The 20,706-nt window shown below is 40.7% G+C and overlaps 1 protein-coding gene and 1 long non-coding RNA gene across 5 annotated transcripts in view; one reads left to right on the top strand and one right to left on the bottom strand.

The window, feature by feature from the left end:
* NELL1 (neural EGFL like 1) overlaps positions 1-20,706 on the bottom strand; it is a 356,446-nt gene that overhangs the window by 31,349 nt on the left and 304,391 nt on the right. For 2 of the 4 annotated variants that reach the window (XM_083430920.1, XM_083430921.1), the window contains one exon: positions 5,122-5,262. The exons of the other annotated variants lie outside the window; for them this stretch is intronic. In XM_083430920.1, the coding sequence (XP_083287046.1) occupies positions 5,122-5,262 (141 nt within the window). The remainder of the gene's footprint in view (positions 1-5,121; positions 5,263-20,706) is intronic. 4 annotated transcript variants of the gene reach the window in all.
* LOC310682322 lies at positions 690-5,238 on the top strand. The gene is made up of 3 exons (XR_014513867.1): positions 690-903; positions 2,131-2,313; positions 5,130-5,238. It is a non-coding gene; the product is annotated as an uncharacterized lncRNA (long non-coding RNA).

Below are 20,706 nucleotides of genomic sequence, written 5' to 3' on the forward strand. Positions count from 1 at the left end.
AGAACAGCACAAACTTTGCTGAAAAGGGAGGTAAAAGACAGGTGGAAAGAGATGTGATTTTCCTCCCCATCAGTGCGTTCTATAGGAGGGGTAATGATTTTCCTTCACATCTATCAATGCTGTGATAGAGAGGAAAATCACCTTCCTGTCAGGATGCATCAGATCCCATTGGAGCACTCCCATCTCCTGACAATGGTGGCAGGAACAAGAGAAGAGATGTGTCATTCACCACCAGCAGTAAAATGGGCTGGGGACTTGTGGGCTGGAAGAAAGGCTTGTAGGGCTAGGCTGGGGGTCTGCCACCCATATGATATTGAAAAGTACCCTTTTCACATATGAACCAAAGTTCAATAGGAACAAATTCTACATATTGTGAAGGATATTAAGGCTTGTCTGGAGCATATATATTTTTAAAAGATAAAAAGTACCCACTCTAATGACTACATTGTCCTAGATATATCCTCATAAAGGTCTTCTGCTTTCAGTAGTCCAAGGGCACCCTGAGGTGGAAAACTTATTTTTTTATATATACAATTCTTACCCCGCCTTTTCTCCCTTAGGAGCCAAAGGTGGCTTACAATGATAAAACAGATTAATATTCATATACCATTCTAATGTTTAAGATTATTCAAGACAGTGGCAAAACAACTAGACAGACCACAAGGTGCATAAGGCTAGCTCTTCTGCAAATCATCATCTGAGGGCCTGAATGAGCAAATAAATCATCAATTTATATTTAAGCAATTCAACCATGGGTGCATTTTCAGTGTTCCTAGATGAGAGTTCCATAAGAAGAGGAGAAGGAGTTTGGACTTGATATCCCGTCTTTCACTCCCCTTAAGGAGTCTCAAAGCGGCTGACAATCTCCTTTCCCTTCCTCCCCCACAACAAACACTCTGTGAGGTGAGTGGGGCTGAGAGACTTCAGAGAAGTGTGACTAGCTCAAGGTCACCCAGCAGCTACATGTGGAGGAGCGGAGATGTGAACCCGGTTCACCAGATTACGAGTCTATCGCTCTTAAGCACTACACCACGCTGGCTTCCACAAGTGGGAAGCCACCACAGGAAAAGCTCTCCCTCGGGTCCACACTCTCACCTCAGCCAAAGGTGTAACTATGATCTGCTTGTTGCACAGCGTAGAACCCTGGGTGATTGGTACTGGGGGAAGATGCTGTACTTGGGTCCCAAACTGTTTAGGGCTAGACCCTGAATTGAAACCAGTACCATACTGGCAGACACTGCAAGGTGATTCCCCCCCCCCCCTTAGTGCATAAGAATTCTTTCACAATATCACTTTACTGTGATATACAACAATAATAACGGGGTGAAATCACTGGTGCCAACTTTAGCACTACAGAAATGAATGAAACAAGTTGTTCCCGAGTCTGCATATATGTATATTAAATCTGTGACTGCTATTTTTGAACAGTAGTAGTTTTTTGTGTTTTTTTAGTAATCCTGATAAGGGTAGAAGTAATGGAGGATCCATTATAAACTCCGAACCCTTAGGGTCCTTATTGGGTTATTTCCATTACTGTGATTTGCAACATAATAACCTGGCAAAATTTGAAACATCCAATAATGACTTTAAGTATGAATGGCTTTCATGTGGAGTATTATCTATTAAAGCCATGAAATACTGTGAAATTCATCGTTTTTGACATAATCATGCCTGTGAAATCCACTGCTGAGGATTTATTGGGCATACATTGCCTCATAGCAACCATCACTTCAAGCCAGAAAACTACACAAAAAAATTAGTGGTGTTGGTTACTAAGCCTTCTAAAATCCTATTTTAACATGCCAGTTGTAGCCCTTTTCTTTGCATTTGAGAGAATCTCGCACTGCATTCCTACCAATATTTTTAAAAGTACAGTGACTGACTGATAGTGACTGATAGTGGCACTCCAAAGTTTCAGACAGGACGCCTTTCCAGCCATATCTGGACATATTTTTACATGTTCTGACAGGAGCAAAGCTGATTTCTGGTTTTGTTTTTCCTCATAGCAATCACAGACTGTTAACACTCAATTTACCTGAATCCACTTAAAGCCTCAATGTATACACAATGTACAGTACACAGCAGACATCTCACCTTAACCAAGATCTTTCTGCATCTCTCTCAAAGCAGGAGCCAAAAAGGAAACACCCACTACACAAACAAGTGGTGGCAGCTCAGTGACACTTGAGGTTCCCAAATGAAACTGGCAATGAAAGACAAAGCAGCAATGCAAAAACTGGGCTGGAACCTAGGTTTCGACACAGAACAGACCCTCTCCATCAGCTTTTAAGAGCGTGCAAACAAGAATCCAAAGTAGGTTACTGCTTCTCTCTTTCCCTGGCCAGGTGATGGAGGGAGCAAGGGATGTAAAGGTGGAGAAATATTTGAGGTCTTTTGAGGGTGTGGGGGAGGAAAGGCTTGTGGTGGGAAATTCGGGACTGCATGGCAAAGTGAGAAGCCATGATGGCTTAAGGGTTTTCGTGTGGCAATTGGAGACTATTTATCCAGCCTCTTACCCTAGAAACGGCCTAGAGGAAAACACAACACCCTCCTCCAGAGAAAAAGACAAACAATAATACACACAAAACCATGCCCAATAAAAGAGGATGAGAACTCACCTTCATTGAACCCTGAATACAAACCCCCCCCCCCAAGCAAAACAACCTTAGAGTCTCCCCTCTCCAGCACCATAGGCAGGCTGGTTTGGGGCATGTCCTGAACAGCTACTGTCACAGTCCGGTTCATGGACGATCGAAGTCCCGGCAGGGGACGTCAGGACCAGGAGCAAGATGGCGGGGTGGGAGCAGGAACAGGGGTCCAGAAGCCAGGAGTCAAGAAGCCAAGAGTCCGAGGGTCAGAGAGCTGGGAGTCAAGAAGCCAAGGGTCCGAAAGCAAGGAGTCAAGAAGCCGAGGTTCAAGGATCAGGAAGCAAGAAGCCAAACACAGCAAGGCAGGAAGCGTGTTGCTGTGGCAAAGAGCTGAAGGGAAATGCTGACCTTATATCCCTTCCCAGCTCTTGCCACCAGGTGCTGTGAGTTACCAATCGGCCTCACCTGTGAGGCTGTGTGTTGCCTCTTGAGAACAAACTTAGGAAGCCCCCAGTCCTGCAAAGTCCTATTGGTCACAGGGCCTGGCTCCTACACGCACACCTGACAGCTACAGCCACTCAGGCAGATTGCTGACTGCCTCAGCAGGGACTAATCCAGTTGTAAATACCTGCTGGAAACAACAAGCTCTTAGAGAAAGCTTTCTTCTACAAGAGGGCAGGGAAGCGGTTGTTAGTCAATACCTCTCCCTTCTTTGAGCCAGCTGCCTCTCTCCTTTTTACCTCCTTTTGCTGTTTAAATGACTTTGCTAACAGTCCTGAGCAAAACCTAACAAGAATGTTGTTCTTCCTCCATTACCTACTCGGTCTTCACAAAAACAGGTGGCACATAGCCCTGTCAGCATTTGCCTGCTTGATGTGCAAATGTGCTGTGAACAAAAAGTTCAGGAAATAACTTACATGCAGGGAGGTTAAGAAAAATCAAGCTCAGCCACAGATAAATATAAGAACCACGCAACAACACACATGGGATCCAATCACCTTCCAGCTACCCACTATATCCCCACCTCTCTCTCTCTCTCTCTCTCTCTCTCTCTCTCTCTCTCTCACACACACACACACCACGTATTACACAATCTATCTCACTCGCATATTATAAGCACACATGATTGACAACCTCACAACTCAGTTAAAACAACATGCTCTATGTGGTGCTGTCCTTGGGCTTGCTCTGAAAGCTCCGGCTGATGCAAAATGCTGTGGCAAGACTGTTGAGGGAGACAGGCTCTGGCCACCACATAACCTTAAAACTTATATCCATATGCTCCCACACACGGCTTTTAACAGCTTGGGTCTAGAACACATTAAAGACCACCCAGTTCCTTATATCCCTGCCTGATTACTGACGTCCTGGGGGGGGGGGGGAGCCACGGTCACCAATCCCCCGTGGCTCTGATGCATGGCTCATATCCACCAGTATTGTGGGCCCAACTTTGTGGAACTCCCTTCCGGGTGAGATCAGACACAGTTGGACATCCAGAGCCTAGTGAAGAGCTTTTTATTTCAGCAGGCGTCATTTCTGTTCTTATAGTTAGTTTTCAGCCGATTTTGCCTCTATTGCATTGGTTCCGCCTACTGTACACCACTTAGGAACAACTGTAATAGAGTAATATAGAAATAGCTTAAATAAATAAAACTCATACTGCATACTCTCCAATATGCACACAAGAAATGCAGATACTAACTGGAGTTGTGAACCTTTTCCAAACTCTTCATAATTAAATTTGAGCTATTGGCACCAGCAGCCAACTCTGTTCTGTTGTTCGCTGACTTCTAACACTAGCAGACACCTAAACTTCTGTAAACAAGCCCAGCCTTAGGAGCCTGGGGGGGGGGGGGTTGCCTCTCTCTGCGTCCATCACTGCCCATTAGTTCAACACACCTATCTGCTTCTGGCTGGGCCTCATTTTTGTTCCATATCCACACAAGCACCCATTTTTCTTAATTATTTTTTCCTCACAAAGGCAACAGAAGAATCAAGTGTTCTCTGTTAACTGAAAGAAAAGATAACTGTGCTTTTGGTCACTTTACGATAAACTACACAAAACGTGTTGAGAGTTAACAAATAATGGTAAAATTAAACAAAATTCCAAATGTGGTCAATGGAGGGAGGGGGGAATGCTGACTTACAATGTGTTGCAAAATCATTGTGCTGGAAACGTTAAAAGATTTGTAAGTTAATGCTTTACATCCTATAGATTTTGCAGCATAAAGAAACATAGATAGGGCCTGTTTTGTCTTAAGTGACCTACCGAGTATAGCTAAGGGAGGCAAATCACCAATATGACCTCCAAATGCACATTTTCTGTATTACATTCAGAGATTTGATGGTTCATCTCTCTTGTAATAATATTTAAATTATATTACACAGAACAGTGCTGAGCTTAAACAAATGGTTGGTTACATCCTAAGTTTAGCGTTAAATGTTGTCTTTGGACATGGTAGGCTGTTCCTAGTAGTAAGGATATGATACCATGCAGAACAATAACATAACTTCTCTGCTGTTCTTTGCTTACCAACACAGGACTCCCCGGAAAGTGAATAGGTTCCATTGTCATGGAAACCGCTTCTGCACTCACAGTGGTACCACCCTGGGAGGTTAACACAGCGTGAATGGTTGTGACATTCAATGATGCCCTCTGCACACTCATCAATATCTGCCTCAGAGAAAAACACAAGCCAGCCAGGATATTAATTTCCTTTGACACCAACATTTGCGATACTTAAACACACACACACTTCTAGAGATAAAGAAACAAATATAATACATATTTTAATGAATGGGTGGGCAACCTATCAGCAGCACACTGGAATTTCACCATTCCTTATCCTAAGTTCACTCTCTGCAATCCTGAGGACTAAACATTTACATTCTTTAAAACAAATGAAGAGAAGTTCCACGAGGGTTTTAATCAAGCCCCCGCCCCAAGCTTTGGTGACAGCCAGTTGCCAATCTCTTTTAACACAGCAGAAAAAGAAACACCTTGTTTTAAACTCTTTAATCCCCTTATCTACATATATTGTTAATTACTATAAGGATTTGGAAGTGCAATTAAACGTTTAAGTAGGAATTTTTTAAAAAAATATCAACTAGAAAACTGCTCCTTAGTTTTGTGTGGAAGCAGTTGGTTCATAGGTTGAATAATTAGATTACATATATACCAAAACGGAAAGCTATGATTATGGTAATGATTGAAAAGAATGTGCAAACTCTGTGAATTTAAAGTCAGACCTTTGTTAGAATATGCAGATTTGCAGGGGGGAAGTTAATTGCTGCTTATCTCCCCACCCCACCCCCTCAGTGAAAAAGGGGACCTTCTGAGGTGTGTGCATGTGTTCTGTTTTCTCCCACCAGTTTTTCCTGGGTTCAGCCATTTAAATCTCTTCTGCAATTCTCATGCTGCAAAATGGATCAATTAGACTGAACCAAGGAATTTAAACTGATGGGGAGAGCTTCCTGTATCACACAGGAGATATTCAGGAGAGACAATCCTCTGCAGGAGTGGCCTGGCACCTTCCCACCTCTTTTTTTTAGTTCCAACTGACAAAGCAAGCCTGGGATCATGGGAGAGTTGCAAAGTCCCTTGGTCCCTGGAGCTGTCTCTTGATAGATCTGGCCATGCAAAAGTGTCATTTGGAGGTTTTAATGCTCAGTAGTTGAGATAGCGTGAAGCTAGGAATTCTTGTCTGGCTCAGATTTTACTTCGTCTATGAGGTACCGGTAAATATTATGAGACCCTGAATTCAGTCTGGAGAACGATAGGTATCACTTTGAATTTCTACACCTAAATAAGAAAAGGGGGCAGTGGAGAGAGCGAAAGAGAAAATCTGAAAATATTACCTTGTGTTGCCATTTCACAAACTGAAGCACAGTTAATATAGCTGGGCAGGATAAGAAAATTAGTACTCTTTTGGCCAAATTGTAGCTGCTAGAGTAAGAGTCTGGCAGCAAAGATAGATGTTCAGTATTGCTTTTGGTTTTTGGTTTTTTTAGGTGTAGTGTACTGTAGTTAGTAGTGTACCGTAGTGAGTGTACTGTAGTGTAGTGTTCTGTAGTGAGCCTAATTTCTAGCAAAATTGTCCTTAATCAGTAGTTGTTGTTATTTTAATGCCTGTTCAGCTTCTGTAGCATAGATGGGGAACCTATGGTCCTTCAGATGCTGGACTCCCATGTTCTCCAGTCAGCATGGCCAATGTTGATGATGGGAGTTGTTGCCTAGCAGCATCTAGAGGACCACAGGTTCACCCCCGCTGCTGTATAGTATAAGTTGTTTGTGATTTTGTTTTTAATATTTGACCTCTCCCAACCACCAAAGTAATACGCTGCTGCGGGGAAGCAAAATGCCCTGAATCAAGCAATGACTCTGGCATCACCCAAACATGTATAAGTGTACAGTGGTACCTCGGTTTAAGAACAGTCCGGTTTAAGAACAATTTGGTTTACAAACTCTGCAAAACAGGAAATAGTGTCTTGGTTTGAGAACTTTACCTCAGTCTAAGAACAGAATCTGAAAGGTGGAAGGGCACCGGTGGCGGAAGGCCTCATTAGGGAAAGTGCGCCTCGCTTTAAGAATGGTTTTGGTTTAAAAATGGATTTCCAGAACAGATTAAGTTCGTAAACCAAGGTGCCACTGTACTAGCAAGCACTAATACAACATTCACCCAATCAGTATACGATCACCTTCCTTTCACATTCTCTACCATCAACAGGTAATCAATCCATCATCTCAGATCTGACAGTGCTCATTCATTCAGCAGGTGAAGAGGGCGTTTTGTGTTTGCTGGGTCCATAAAATGTAAATACAAAATTTTAATTGTCCCTTATCAACTTCAACCCTGGCATTAAAGCTAATAAAGTTCTAACAAAGATGCCAGGCTAAGAGCAACCTTGGATTTTCAAAAGAAGTGGCAAGAGGGGATAGTGAAGTGACTCCCTCTTCCTACAGTTCCAAATCTGATCCAGAGGGAGGAAATGCACAGCTTCCAACATAAAGAACGTAACAATCAGAACCAAAACCTATCAAATAGCATACAAATTCATGAAACACCATTTAACAGTAAAATGCAAAAAAAGCCCTGCTATTTTTGTTTTTAATATTTTATTTTGTAAACTGCTTAGAGATGTGATAAAGCAGCATAAAATATATTAAATAAGAAAAAATGAATTACAAATTTAGATGTGATGGGATCCTGTAGGATCCAAAAATGCATTTATGTGTCCTCTTCTTCCTGCTTAGTGTCTAAAGGATTTTCCAAACTCTGGCAAACATGCACAAAAAGGGAATTCTATAGTTGTCTGTTAGCTGCACATCTCTAAATACTTTCAACATAGACATGAGCCGCATTTTAATGGTTGAAAATATCAGATTTCCTGCTTTCTTGATAACCCACGTTTCTACTCTTATAGCTTGTAATTTCAAAAACATTGTATCAGGACAAGTTAGAGAATATGACAAAAGAGGCAAATATATTTTAACAGCAGGTATGTGAGCAGCTGTAGATGCAATGAAGCAAATAAGAGCATACTTTTTATTTTCAAATTGGCAAGTCAGATCTCCCAAAGTACTCCAATAAACATGTGTTGCCTTTACAAAGGTTCCCACCCTCCAGTTCTTCTGCAATGTGGTGCTGATACAGAGCTCATAATCTATAATAAACTTGGCAGATTATTATTGCACCTGGAAGGTAGTCTCCTCTGAGATTTTATGCTGTATGTTTTGGAAGGCAATGTTTAAAATTATCAAATTAATTTTATGTTAACCTTCAAGTAATTAAGAGGCTGTAAAATTTTTGAGGCTGTTCACAGGGAAAAATGTCTGAATCTTCTGTTTAGATAGAAGTATTACAAAATCCTCACTTGGATGATTTGCAGGATCACTGCAGGGGGTGTCACCAATAATAAATTAGTGTCTTTCATTTTTTTAAAAAAGTGCTGTTTTCATTCACTGGGAATTACTTCTATCCAAAGAGGCAAGGTTAAGAGCAATCTGAAAATAAATTCCTTCTCTTCAGATTAAGTGCCAGTTTACACATGACTGGGGCATGTGATTTTGTTCATGTGTTGCTTTATCCACAGACCACAGGAATGAGTCTTGGATTCAAGGACCTTTAGTTGCAACAGAAACTAGGGCTTATTGGTGCAATCTGTGCAGCAGCATCACAGTTCTCATTGCAGGCTCCATATGCAACAGCAGTGAGCACACAAGACAAAGACTCCAGATGAATGACAATTGGTCTGTTTTTAGCTTTTGGTGGTGGTGGTGATGGGGATTGAGCTCTGTTGTCAGGGACTCCAAAGAGTGTGTGGTGGAGGCAGAGGACCAGGGGAGTGAACCAGGAGAGAAGACCAGTGATTTATGGGTGTAACACCACCCAAAATGCAGAAGCCAGGGGAGGAGGGAGAGTCAAGGTAGTCAAAGGTGGAGGAAGGTGTGCAGGATGTGGCAGAAGAAGAAGGGATAATTCAGGTGAGGGATGGTTCAGTAGTTTCCCCACCATCCTGCACTCCACGGTTTCCTAGAACCAGAAGGGACTTGAAAAGGAAAGAGCAGCAGCAACTTCTATGCAGGAGAAATCTCAGGTTTCAGGCACACAACCCATCAGAGGAGGATATATAAACTGGAGGAGGGGAGGGGCTGCAACTGCCATAGGGCCTAGACCTGTGGACAGCTGCCTAGAGACTGGAAGCATATGAGTGTGTATCTGGAGCACGGTGGAAGTTGCTGTGTTTCTCTTGCCAATAAAGAGTTAACTATCAGATGTGTGTCTTCCTTATCTGGGATGGGCCATGACATCTGTTGATGGGTTAATTGAACTGGTTGTTATGTGTTTGTTATGGATTTTTACTACTGCTAGATGTGATTTTATTGTTGCTAGGTGGGTTTCATTATTTTATTTGTTCAGGGTCAAACTTTGATTTATATTCTCATTGTTTTGTATGTCACCTAGACACCCACTCTGAAGCTCACTGCACAAATAAATTAATTGTTAGGATAGCTGTAAACCTCAGAAAAGAGGGCTTGTAATATTATAAATGGAAACAGGTTTCAGGCAAGGTTGATGATGGCACCCACATTCCATTTAATACAACCCCTGTTCAACTATAACATTAATATGTGAGTGAAGAACAGGAGAGAAGGAGCAGAAATCATATACCATGTCAGAGCATTTTTTCAGCAGAAACTCGCTGGAACTCAGTTCTGGCACCTGTCAGGTGGGTGCCATTGCCATTATAAGAGGACAAAGGAGGTGTTCATGGTGAGTTCCAGCACCTCTTTTTCTAGAAAAATAGCCCTGACATTGTTCATTGCTGAAACCTGTTTTAAACTGTGCTACTGTCTGTTTTACATCACTTCATCTCAATGTGTACAAGTTGCAAAAATCAAACATGTGTCAGAATGCTTTATAAATCCTAGTTCTATGGGAATTTCATTGTGCATTGACTAGAAAAATAATTGTGGGTAGGGTAAAAATTAAAAATGTGCACTTTAAAAACACCTTGCATGATTTCCAAATATTAGGTGAGCTTTTAAGGGGTTTGTTCGTAGACTTCAGTGCTGCCATGGGTGCTGTTGTGTGCTTGCCTTTGGATAATCTTGTAACGTTACCTTTTATAGCACCAGTAGGGCCAAGATATATCTGGATCACCAGCTCTAAGTCTTATTATTTATTTCTGTATATTTATTTCTGCTTTGCAGATTAGCCACCAGCTTCATTCAGATCACATTTATATTACAAAATGCCCTAATAAAAGGAAAACCCTTCTGTTATTTAGCTCCAATTCATTGTTATTTTTAATCTTGCCATAGTAACAAAAGGTAAAAATGGTCACTTGGTATTCACTCTAGAATAGTCCAATATGATAATTTGACATAGCAAGCAAGCAGCCACACTGTAATCTCATCATTTATCATTTTGCCTTATGATATATTTAGCCTGGTGATGCTTTCAATTCTGCTCTTGCAGCCTCTACTGCTGCTCTTCCTGTTAGCTGCATCTTGGAGAAGTTAATTTCAGCTTACGAATGCAGCACAAAGCTAGCTGCCCATTACTATGGTTTGTGTGGCTTAAAATATTAAGCCTTCTCCAAGACAGTTTTCCTAGAAGTGGAATTTATCATGATCTATTCATGTGCTGCCGCTGATAGAACAAGTTAAATCCTATTGAGTAAGTTCAGCTGCAGACCATTTACACACAAACTCCCCTTTTTCTTTCTTCCCTTTGTATTATAATTCCCTAGCATTCTGATGTAAAGATTGCGTCCATGGATCAGTCTTCATCTGACCTCTCTAAATTCAATTTTCATTTTTTCATTTGCAAAAATCAATAGAATTTTCCTGCAGTTCATTCTTGTGGCCCAGTAACATTGAAAATATATTTGATTTAGATTTATGGAGATAGATGTTAACTGCTTGGTAGATTGCTCCCACAACATTTAAAACGTGAGGAACTCTGGGTCCTTGTTAACTTCTCTGAATTATGGAGAAAAGGGTCAAACGGTGCAATGTTATGTAAATTATTTTAGGAAAGTGAAGTATAGGACTGGATTACTTTTAAAGTAGATCACTGTCACATGTCAGAATTGCAACATTATCTATCTGATGAAAGAGCTGAGGTTAGAATTGAAAACTTAATATCTATTTGGAAGATACAAGAAGGGTTGTTAATGTACCCTTCATGTCAAACTCCAGCACTTACACAAAAGCTAAAGGGGGGAGGATCAATGAAAAGGGCCTCAAGCTAGGCATATTTTCATTCTGACTAAACCAAATACAGACAATATGTCACTGCTGAGCTGACACATAGTGGAGGGTGATATGAATGGATTCCTTGCTTCATCAAACACAGGATAAGAGTGATTCAGAGAACACAATAATAATAATCCTCTACAAACTGGAATGAGCAATACAGTGATTATTTATGAATAATACTTTTGATACTTGTACATACCACTTTCAGTATTCAAAGCACAACACATACAGCATTATTGTATCCATTACAACAACTTTGTAATGTAGATTCGTATAATAACCACAATTTTCTCTTTTGATTGGTCCAAAATACTACTGTTGAACTGAATCATGACTAGATGAAAGGAACATATCTTGCCAGTCCTAGCTTGACTGGCTGCCATTTTTTTCTATGCACAAACCAAAATGTTGGTGCCTACCTTTAAACCTGCATACGGATTGAGAGACAAATACATGGAAGATGGCCTTTGCCCACATGGAGGTGCCTGCATGGCAGGGTTAGCTGAATAAATGGTTCTGTCAGTTGTGACACCTTACCTATGGAACACTGTTATCTAATTTCTTCTGGGTGCCAAAACAAACCTTTTTATTTATCCAGGCCAAACTAAATGATATGTGAAATGCATGATCATACATGGACTGCAGTACATGAGAAAAAATATCAATTAACCATTCTTCCTAGCTGCAGTAATGATGAAAATCACAGCATTGGGAGAAAAGTTTGCCACTTCACTGCACAACAAAAAACCCATCCTGATCACCCATCCCATCGGCAACTTAAAGTGTGCATATGAAAGAAGAAAGAATTGTACGTGAAATGTTGTCATTTAAGTCTGGCCCTTAAATATTACTTGAACTGATCCATAATCCTATCAATCAATCAATCAATCTAATCTCTGCTGTGGGTTAAACCACAGAGCCTAGGACTTGCCAATCAGAAGGTCAGCGGTTCGAATCCCCACAACGGGGTGAGCTCCCGTTGCTCGGTCCTTCCTCCTGCCAACCTAGCAGTTCGAAAGCATGTCAAAGTGCAAGTAGATAAATAGGTACCACTCCAGCGGGAAGGTAAATGGCGTTTCCGTGTGCTGCTCTGGTTCACCAGAAGCGGCTTAGTCATGCCTGGCCACATGACCCAGAAGCTGTACGCCAGCTCCCTCGGCCAATAAAGTGAGATGAGCGCCGCAACCCCAGAGTAGGTCACGACTAGACATAATGGTCAGGGGTCCCTTTACCTTTACCTGTACTTCCAGTTTACTTGATAACCCCCCTCCCCAGGAAAAGCTAATGTTTGAATAGCAGCTGGTTAAGGAACAACATTAAGCAGATGCCATGATTTGATTTTCTCTGGACTGTGTGTCGATATGGCAGCTACCTGCAGTGGAAGGCTCCTGGACTGATTCGGCAGAAACACCAGTTTGTGAAGAGAGGATGTGAATTTACAAAGGGGAATCTTGGACTACAGATTTGGACTATAAAGAAGAAGAGTAAGACATAAAATCCACACAGAAACATTTTATTTGGACTTAAACTCACTTGCAGAATGAACGCAGAGGCTGTTGAAAATAATGAAGGATTAACTTCAGAATGTATTAAGGGAATTATTGTAATATTTTGAAATGCAGTAGAACTATGAGATGATTAGGATTCCCTCCGATCTCAAAGCATGGGAAGTCAGCTAAAAATTAATAATTTATAATTAGGCATAACACTGGGATTTGTTTGATTATTGGATAATTTGTATAATTTGGAATATATAGTTTGGTTTGATTGGAAAATTTTAATAAATATTATTTTTTTAAAAAATCAATCAATCAATCAATCAATCAATCCACTTAATATGCTTTCAATGCTCTGCTGTTTTAAAATATTTTCAACAGTTGATTATATTGTTTTGTTTTGATTGTTTCATATTTCTGTCAACAGAGTGGTACTGAAGGATAGGATTTAAATATTCTAAAGATTAAAATGATTAAAAGTGTTGCAGACAGGACGCAGCGGCTGAATGGAAGTAGCTTGCCTAAGATCACACGGTCAGTTCATAGCGCTACCTGAGTTGTGGTGTGGTCTCTTACAGAGAAACGCAAACATCCAGGCTCTGCCTATTATGAGCATCCCAAACAGCAGGCAGTAGCCACAAACCGGTGGCATCCTCACCAGTGGTAGCCAGCAAAAATTCCTCAAATCGAAGTGTTGGATCCTGTGCCAACCGTGTGGCTGACAGCAAAGGACCTGATCCAGGCCTTTCTGCTGCTTCAGCCTGGGAGGAGTTAGGGGGTTGGCCTGGATGAACCTTGGGAACCCTTTGAACTCTACAATTCTATGAAGAAGTATTTCCCCCTGTTCCTGTCTTCTATCTTGGCTGGTGTGAATGGTGGGGCTGTGCAACTGCCACTCTATCAAGCCCCATTGCTGCTGGCCAAGGGCTTGGATTGACGCCTTTGCCACAATGCTCATTGACATCAGTTTACTTCAGAGGCCCTTTTCTACTCACTTGGGCTCCACACACATTTTCCAGGCTTCTAAATCACATATGGGGCCTACATTAGTAGAACAGCTTTCTCATTTGATATCTCTCTGACTCATGGATGGCAACAGAGATGGCAATGGGGGATGGGGAATGGAGCTAGCGTACTCATTATGCCACCCCCCATCACATAAGGTATTTAGCATGCCTGAAAACAGGGCTCATTTGCTGTATTAAGGTAACACAGAATTCATCTCTTGTCCTTTATTCTTCCCCATGATTCCTATTCAAATGCTTTATGAATAAGGCAGCTATTCACAGATTCTATTGCATGTTAAATACTTTTTCTATCATGAACATAGGTTTGCTAACAGGTTGAACAACGTCACCCTGTAGTGACTTTTTTAGTACTGTCAAGTGCAATTTTGTTTTGTTACTAAATAGGAGAAGAACTGAATTTTGAGGAGGCTGCGTCAAGATGCCAACCCTGTCCTTTGAGAACAGGCCCATTCTGCTAAAAAAAAAACCCAAGCACTTTAGCAGTTTGCATTATTTATAAAGTTATTTATGCAGGCATGATAGGACAATTTGCCTCAAAAAATAAAACATGATGGTTTCAGAACCTAGTAAAAAACAAAGTATTAAAACAAGTCATTCTTTTAAAATGCTTCATCATCTTCCTGCCACACTAAATATACTGAAGGAAAGTTCTGTTAGGTTGTATAATACCAAGAAAATATAAAGTTTTAATGAGACAGAAGTGGGTTTTTCAAAATCACAGCCTTTGTTCATAAAAATCTTAAAGAGTGTTGCTGCTTGCATTAAAATAAATCGTATGTCATTTCTCTCTGACTTTTGGTTGAATAATTAATTAAATTATAGGACCAGCAGTAGCAGGTGATCGGATCCCAGCCAGGCTAGGATTCTGCAAACATCAGCTTCAGAATAATGTAACCAAACTGAATAGAGAAGAAGGGAAAGCTCAATCACATAGAAATCCTTTGGCTGCTAATGAGCAAAGAATGGGATGGAAAATCCAGAGATGGCTCCGATTATTTGGCTCAATAGCTTTCCAAATACTTATTAGAATACCTCAAGCCATTACCAAGAGACAACACTAATATTTCTTAACATTTCACAAATGAAAAAAGAGGCACTCTTGTGCGCTTAAGGTGCTTCCTTCCTGTGCTGCTCCTTTTGCCAGGCCAACTCTTTGTCCTCCTCCTTGATAGTGGCCTGAGGTAGAAAGAGGAAGGATTAAGGGTTTAGTAGGGTTGGCAAAGGGTAGAGGGTTTGGTGAGGTGAAGTAGGGAGTCACTGAAGGGGATAAGCAAGTTTGGCAAGATTAGCGAAGGATTGGAGTTTTGGGTAAGGTGTATGTGGGGGTTTGACAGGGTCGATGAGTTAAGCAAGCAGGGACACAGCCCCTAGTATTTAAATATTAATTTAAGTTGTTCTCATATTTGATGGCCACCAGGACACATTCTGTATTGCTTAATGCACCTTTAAAGATTATGCTAAATTAAACAGTAACTTCAGGATACAACAAAGCTTCACCCTGATTTTGCTATCCAGTTCCTAAGGTTGCTAAAGCTTCCAGTTTATCCCTGCCCCCCCCCCTGCATTTTGCTATGCACGCTGATAGAGAAATGGTGGATATTGGCAGATATCCCACATACATAATAAAGAATCCTAACACTCTCCATATTAAGTTTCTCTATTTTTTAAATAATGAAACATTTATCGCTCTTTAAAGAGCTGAAATTAAAGAACAAAGGGACAGATATATTTTTTGACAAAGGTAAGCAGGCTGTCACTGAAGAATTAAATGAAAGTTTGTCAAGAAGGAAACTAACTGTTTTAGAAACAGAACAATCTCCTTAAGTGGGACATGGCAGGCATCCAAAATCTTAACAACTCCAGCTTACAAAAACATGACTACTATTATATATGTTTGGACCAATGTTGGGGTCCACATTCAATTTCTTCTTCAATAATCTGCTGTCCCCAAAGTTACAAAAATGTATGTGTGGTTGTTCAACTCTTATCCCCTTTCCCCACTTCCCTTCCTTCCTTCCTTCCTTTCCATTTTTCTTTTTAAATAGAGTCAACCCCCAACCCATTTCATTAAACCATTCTGAGTTGGTCGACTTTGATCAGAAAGCAATTCTCCCAACTGGGTGCTGCTTCAGACATCAATAATTCCAATTAAGCCAATACAGAGATACGACTACATCCTTTTGCTAAGCAATTTTAAAAAGACACAAGTGAAATAAATGGAAAATCCTGCAAGAGAAGCTAAGGGACTTGTCAAGTTTTATTATTATTAATAATAATAAAGCTTTTCAAATATATGGCACGTGTTCAAAGAAATGTATTTTAGTTATATCATAATAGATTGTTGTGAAAGAAGTAAAAAGATACAGCTATATTTTATCTTGTTGTTAAGCCTCCATTTTCCCTTCAGTTTAACAAACCCTTAATATTCCTGCTTCGTTGAAAGTGAGGCCTGATTCCTATATAAATGGACACCACAATTTCTTGCGGCTTCATGCATGAACACACTATTACTTGCACCACACCCTGTAAATATTTCCATTAAAAAGGCTGTGTGTGGGGCGATGGGTCACCTCTGACTCTGATTTTTTATTTATTTTGTGATGTCTATGTCACATATACTAGTCATAACTTGATCTCATAGTTTCTGAGCAATGAAGTAATGAACAAATGTGTATCATTATATACATACCCTCAGGAATGAATTAAAAGTGAAAAGGGAACAAAGTTCTCTTTAAGGAGCCTGTGAATGATTTGTACAGTGAATGTTACCGGAGTATGAACATCCATTTCCTGAACATTTTTGCCTATCATAGAAAGGATTAATACATCCTCTTCACAAAGTAGATATGCTAGCAAGAATTCACTGAAAGTATTTTGTGCAATATTCTCCTTTTGAAAAACAGACTTGGGAGTAAGGCACATCTTCTTGAATGTCATCCACAGAACTTTCTAATGCTGTTTGCTTGTTGCTTCCTATGTAAATGCAGCCAATGTTTGTTCACATCTCCTTCTCTTACCTGCAGGCAACACCCCTCTAATCAAAATTAGCATTGTGTCCTATGATTTATTTGTGTCCTATAATTTACTTGAGCAAACATCTACAAAGTGATAAGAACCCAAAGCATATGCCAGTTTGGGACAGTGCTTGTTTTTGTTCGCTTGTTTGTTTTTACTTAAGAAATTATTTTAATACTGCTTTTTGGTCCCAAAATTGTTTACACAGAAGATGGAAAGAAACAAACAAAATAAAAAATCAAAACCTTTAAATAAAATGAATGAAAAGAACAATGTGTGATAGGGATGGCTAGAGACTGCATTTTTCTGTGTTTCTGTATTTTTCACTTGCTTAGAGACTCCAGTCCACAGGGCCCGTTGGTAGAGGATGGCTGCGAAGGGACAACACAAGCAGCTTCCCCTCCCTGTGCAGTGACCTGATAAGGCAGAGAGGAAATAGCTAGGATGAAATGTAGCTTTGGGGCTTGAGGCTTTAGAACTTCTTATAACTCGTGAGGGAGCGGGAGCAAAAGACAAGCAGGGGAGAAAATGCTTGGAGAAGGCTGGCAAAAGGGAGGGGAACAAAACTACAGCAGGGGCAGTGAATTTTGTTTCACCACCTGAGATGCGCAACAGTGCCTGCAAAGCTCTTGAGAGATTTTAGGAGATTTCCCTGTCTGCCTAAACACTAGCAGCGAAGGGTTGAGCTTCACCTCCCTTGGGAGCAAATTCCACAACCAGGGTGTTTCCACAGAAAAGACTCTGTGTTTTTCTCCAACCGACCGAACCTTTCTTGGTGGAGAGACTTAACAGTCCTCTAAATTTGATCTCAACCTACATGCATTTTCTCCCTGCTTGTCTTTGTCTGCAGGTAGGTTACCTAGCAAGGAGTGCATTGTAAGCTGCTGATAATATTTCTGTTATTAGTGCCAAGCTTTCGTGTTTCTGAAAGGTTCAGTGAAGCAACAGATGATGTGTTGGGGCTGTGCTGCTCACCTGACCTCCTTCCTGTTGTGTCACTGCTGTATACCAGGATAGAGAGGGAAAGGGCCAAGGCAAGGGCACTATAGTGTAAATGTACCGGAAGGAACAGTGGATTGCTTCCACCAGCACTTTTGCATCACACTGACCTCACCACTGCCTCATCCTTCCTTGTCATTACCCTACAGCCAGAGGGAGGTCAGGTGAGTGGCAAAGCCCAAGACACTGCCCATTGCTGGTTTGATGGCCACATTTTAAAGTACACACACACACACACACACCAATAACAGTGAGTTGCTGGATTAGATGCAGTATCATTTTTCTATCTGCCTGATAGAATTATATAAACTTAGGACTGCTAAAGTTTGGTTCCAGCCCAAAAAGTTCTTCAACCAAAACATTTTGGAAACTGAAAAAAACAACAACAATCTAGCACTTGAAGTACAATCACTTGGCAATAAATACAAACACACATCTTAATTATATAGATAGCTCTAATGCCACTGATCCATGGCTGCTGGGAGAAGGTCACAGACATTAAGATTTTGCCTTCAACTAAGTATAAATCAGTGATGTCTTCCTGTAATTTAATAACCAATCCACAATTCCCCTTAGTCTGCAGTACGCTCTGTGTAATTGGTGGCTAAGAAGGTGATGCATCATTATAGGGTTAAGGGGTTGAGCAAATATGGGAGAATACTAGCTTATTTCTACTTATATTGTAGCTATGCTGAAATGAATAGAGAACTGAATCCTGATAGAATTAATGCTACAATTGTTTTCTCAATGAAGGAATTGCTAAGCTTACATTGCATTACTTTTTGGGTTTTGTCTTAACTCTATGCTTAAACCAGGGAGTCTCTCCCTCCCTCCTTCTCTGTTGAATACTTTTGTATTTAACTGCAGCATAAATAATTACACTGATGTATGCAGATGATGTATGCTACTAAAGGACCACTCCTCTGGTGCGTATGAAAGCCTAGCAACTTTCAGGGCTGCCTCCTTGAAATTTTCCTCTCCATGTAATCATGAGAATTGGTGCTCATCACTTTCCTGATTAGTGTCTGATGCAGATCCTCACTCTCCACCTCTTTCTCGGCCATCCAGACCCACATGGTTGCCGGCAAATGCCCCTCAGCTGTAGCAACCATGGGGGAACTACCTCCCAGCCAGTAAGCCAGGTTCAAATGTACAAATTAGGGCCCAGGTCTCGCAGAATTCTTTTGCTGGCTGGCCGGACATTGATCACAGCCATGACCAGCCGGATTTTGCTGATTTCCTTCTTCCTTCCAGTGTGTTTTCCTTTTGTGTTACGTCTTTTTAGATTGTAAGCAATTTCAAGTGATCTGTAAACTTCTCTGGAGCCCTTTTTGTTGGAAGACAAGAACAATTAAAAAATCTACAAATAAGTAAGACATATCCTTACACTCAAGCATGTTGTCAGTTGAGACATGTCTTTCTATTCATTATTTCCTGTTTCTAAAATACTGCTTATCCCTATTTTGTGTTTTGCCTCTTTCACTCACTTTCCTTTGTTATCCAGGAAACTATTCATTTGCCAACACACAGAAGTTTTAATCAAATATTTGCAGGAATTGTCAGGTTTTATTTTGAAGTATTTATATACGACCCTTCATAATATTGGTCAGGGCTACCTATCTATACAGGTAACCTTTTCTGTCTACATGTTGAGAAGCCTGAATATTCCTAACCCTGCTGTGCCACTGAAGGGGGAAGGAGGGGGGGAAGAGTGGCTGACAATGAAGATTCTGCTCAGCAGCCTCTTCCAGCTACCCTTAAGCTTTCCTATGGACCATGAAGCTCTTCTTTCTTTTGTATGGTGTGCTTGAGTATGCTGCTTCAGTTGACTCCCCTTGATTGATTTTGTCTGGGTGGTTGCCTAGTCCCTGGCCACCGCTGATGTTTTAAAGGCCTGTTTCACGCTTCCTTTGTTTTCCCTTCAGCTTGTTACACTATAGATGCTGAGTTCATATGGGAGGCACAGATGAGCACTTTGGAGTCACCATGTTGTGAGCTTGTCAGCTGATGGGCTTCCATTGTGCTGGCAGCAATAATAATCTTAATGCTCTGCATCCGATATGATGAAGGCTTCTGCAGTGCTTATGTGAGGTTATTTGCCCAGAAAAGCTGAAGATGAATGAGGAGAGATCATCTTTAGGGAGGCATTGTTTGGCTGACTTACATGCAAGTAAGCTACTGGGGCTGTTTTAGCCTCTTTAATGTGCCAGTGGGAGATATTGGATCAAGAGAGCAGTAGGAAAGATATGAACAAGTCTGCCTCTAACAATGCTTTAAGGGAGATATATTTCACAATAAGCCTTTGCTTGGTTTTTATTGCTCATTTACCCATTTTTATACTTTCCTGTTCTCATTCTCTCTCTTCCCCCTTCAATATTCTACTGTTCCAAATGTAGATGCTGGTAAAAAATAAAATAGAGTGGTTTATACACACAGGAAAGGAGTATTTCTGTGGAACTAATTTCTTATATTTCAGGGTTTTAATATGTCTTTCTCTTAAGAATCAAATTCAAAGATCAATGTATGGTAAGCTCCAAAGCTTGTAGCAAACAAGCTGCATTCTTTATATGCTCACGGGCATCTACGCTTTATTCCAATGCCTTGTTAAAAATGATTCCTTTGCAAATCTTGCCAGTCAGTAATAAATAATAAGGAACTAATAACATATTTATAAAGAAAAAAAAGTAAAAGCAAGGGTAGAATGCCACTGCCCACTTATTGCAATGTCAAACCATGGGGCTTATGTCTATGTTTATCTGAGTGAGCTGCACTGCGCTATTAAGCTTCTGGGCTTAATTCAGTGCTTCTTAGTT

This window comes from Podarcis tiliguerta (genome assembly GCF_965153285.1).
Source record: "Podarcis tiliguerta genome assembly, chromosome: 1".
NCBI lineage: Eukaryota > Metazoa > Chordata > Lepidosauria > Squamata > Lacertidae > Podarcis > Podarcis tiliguerta.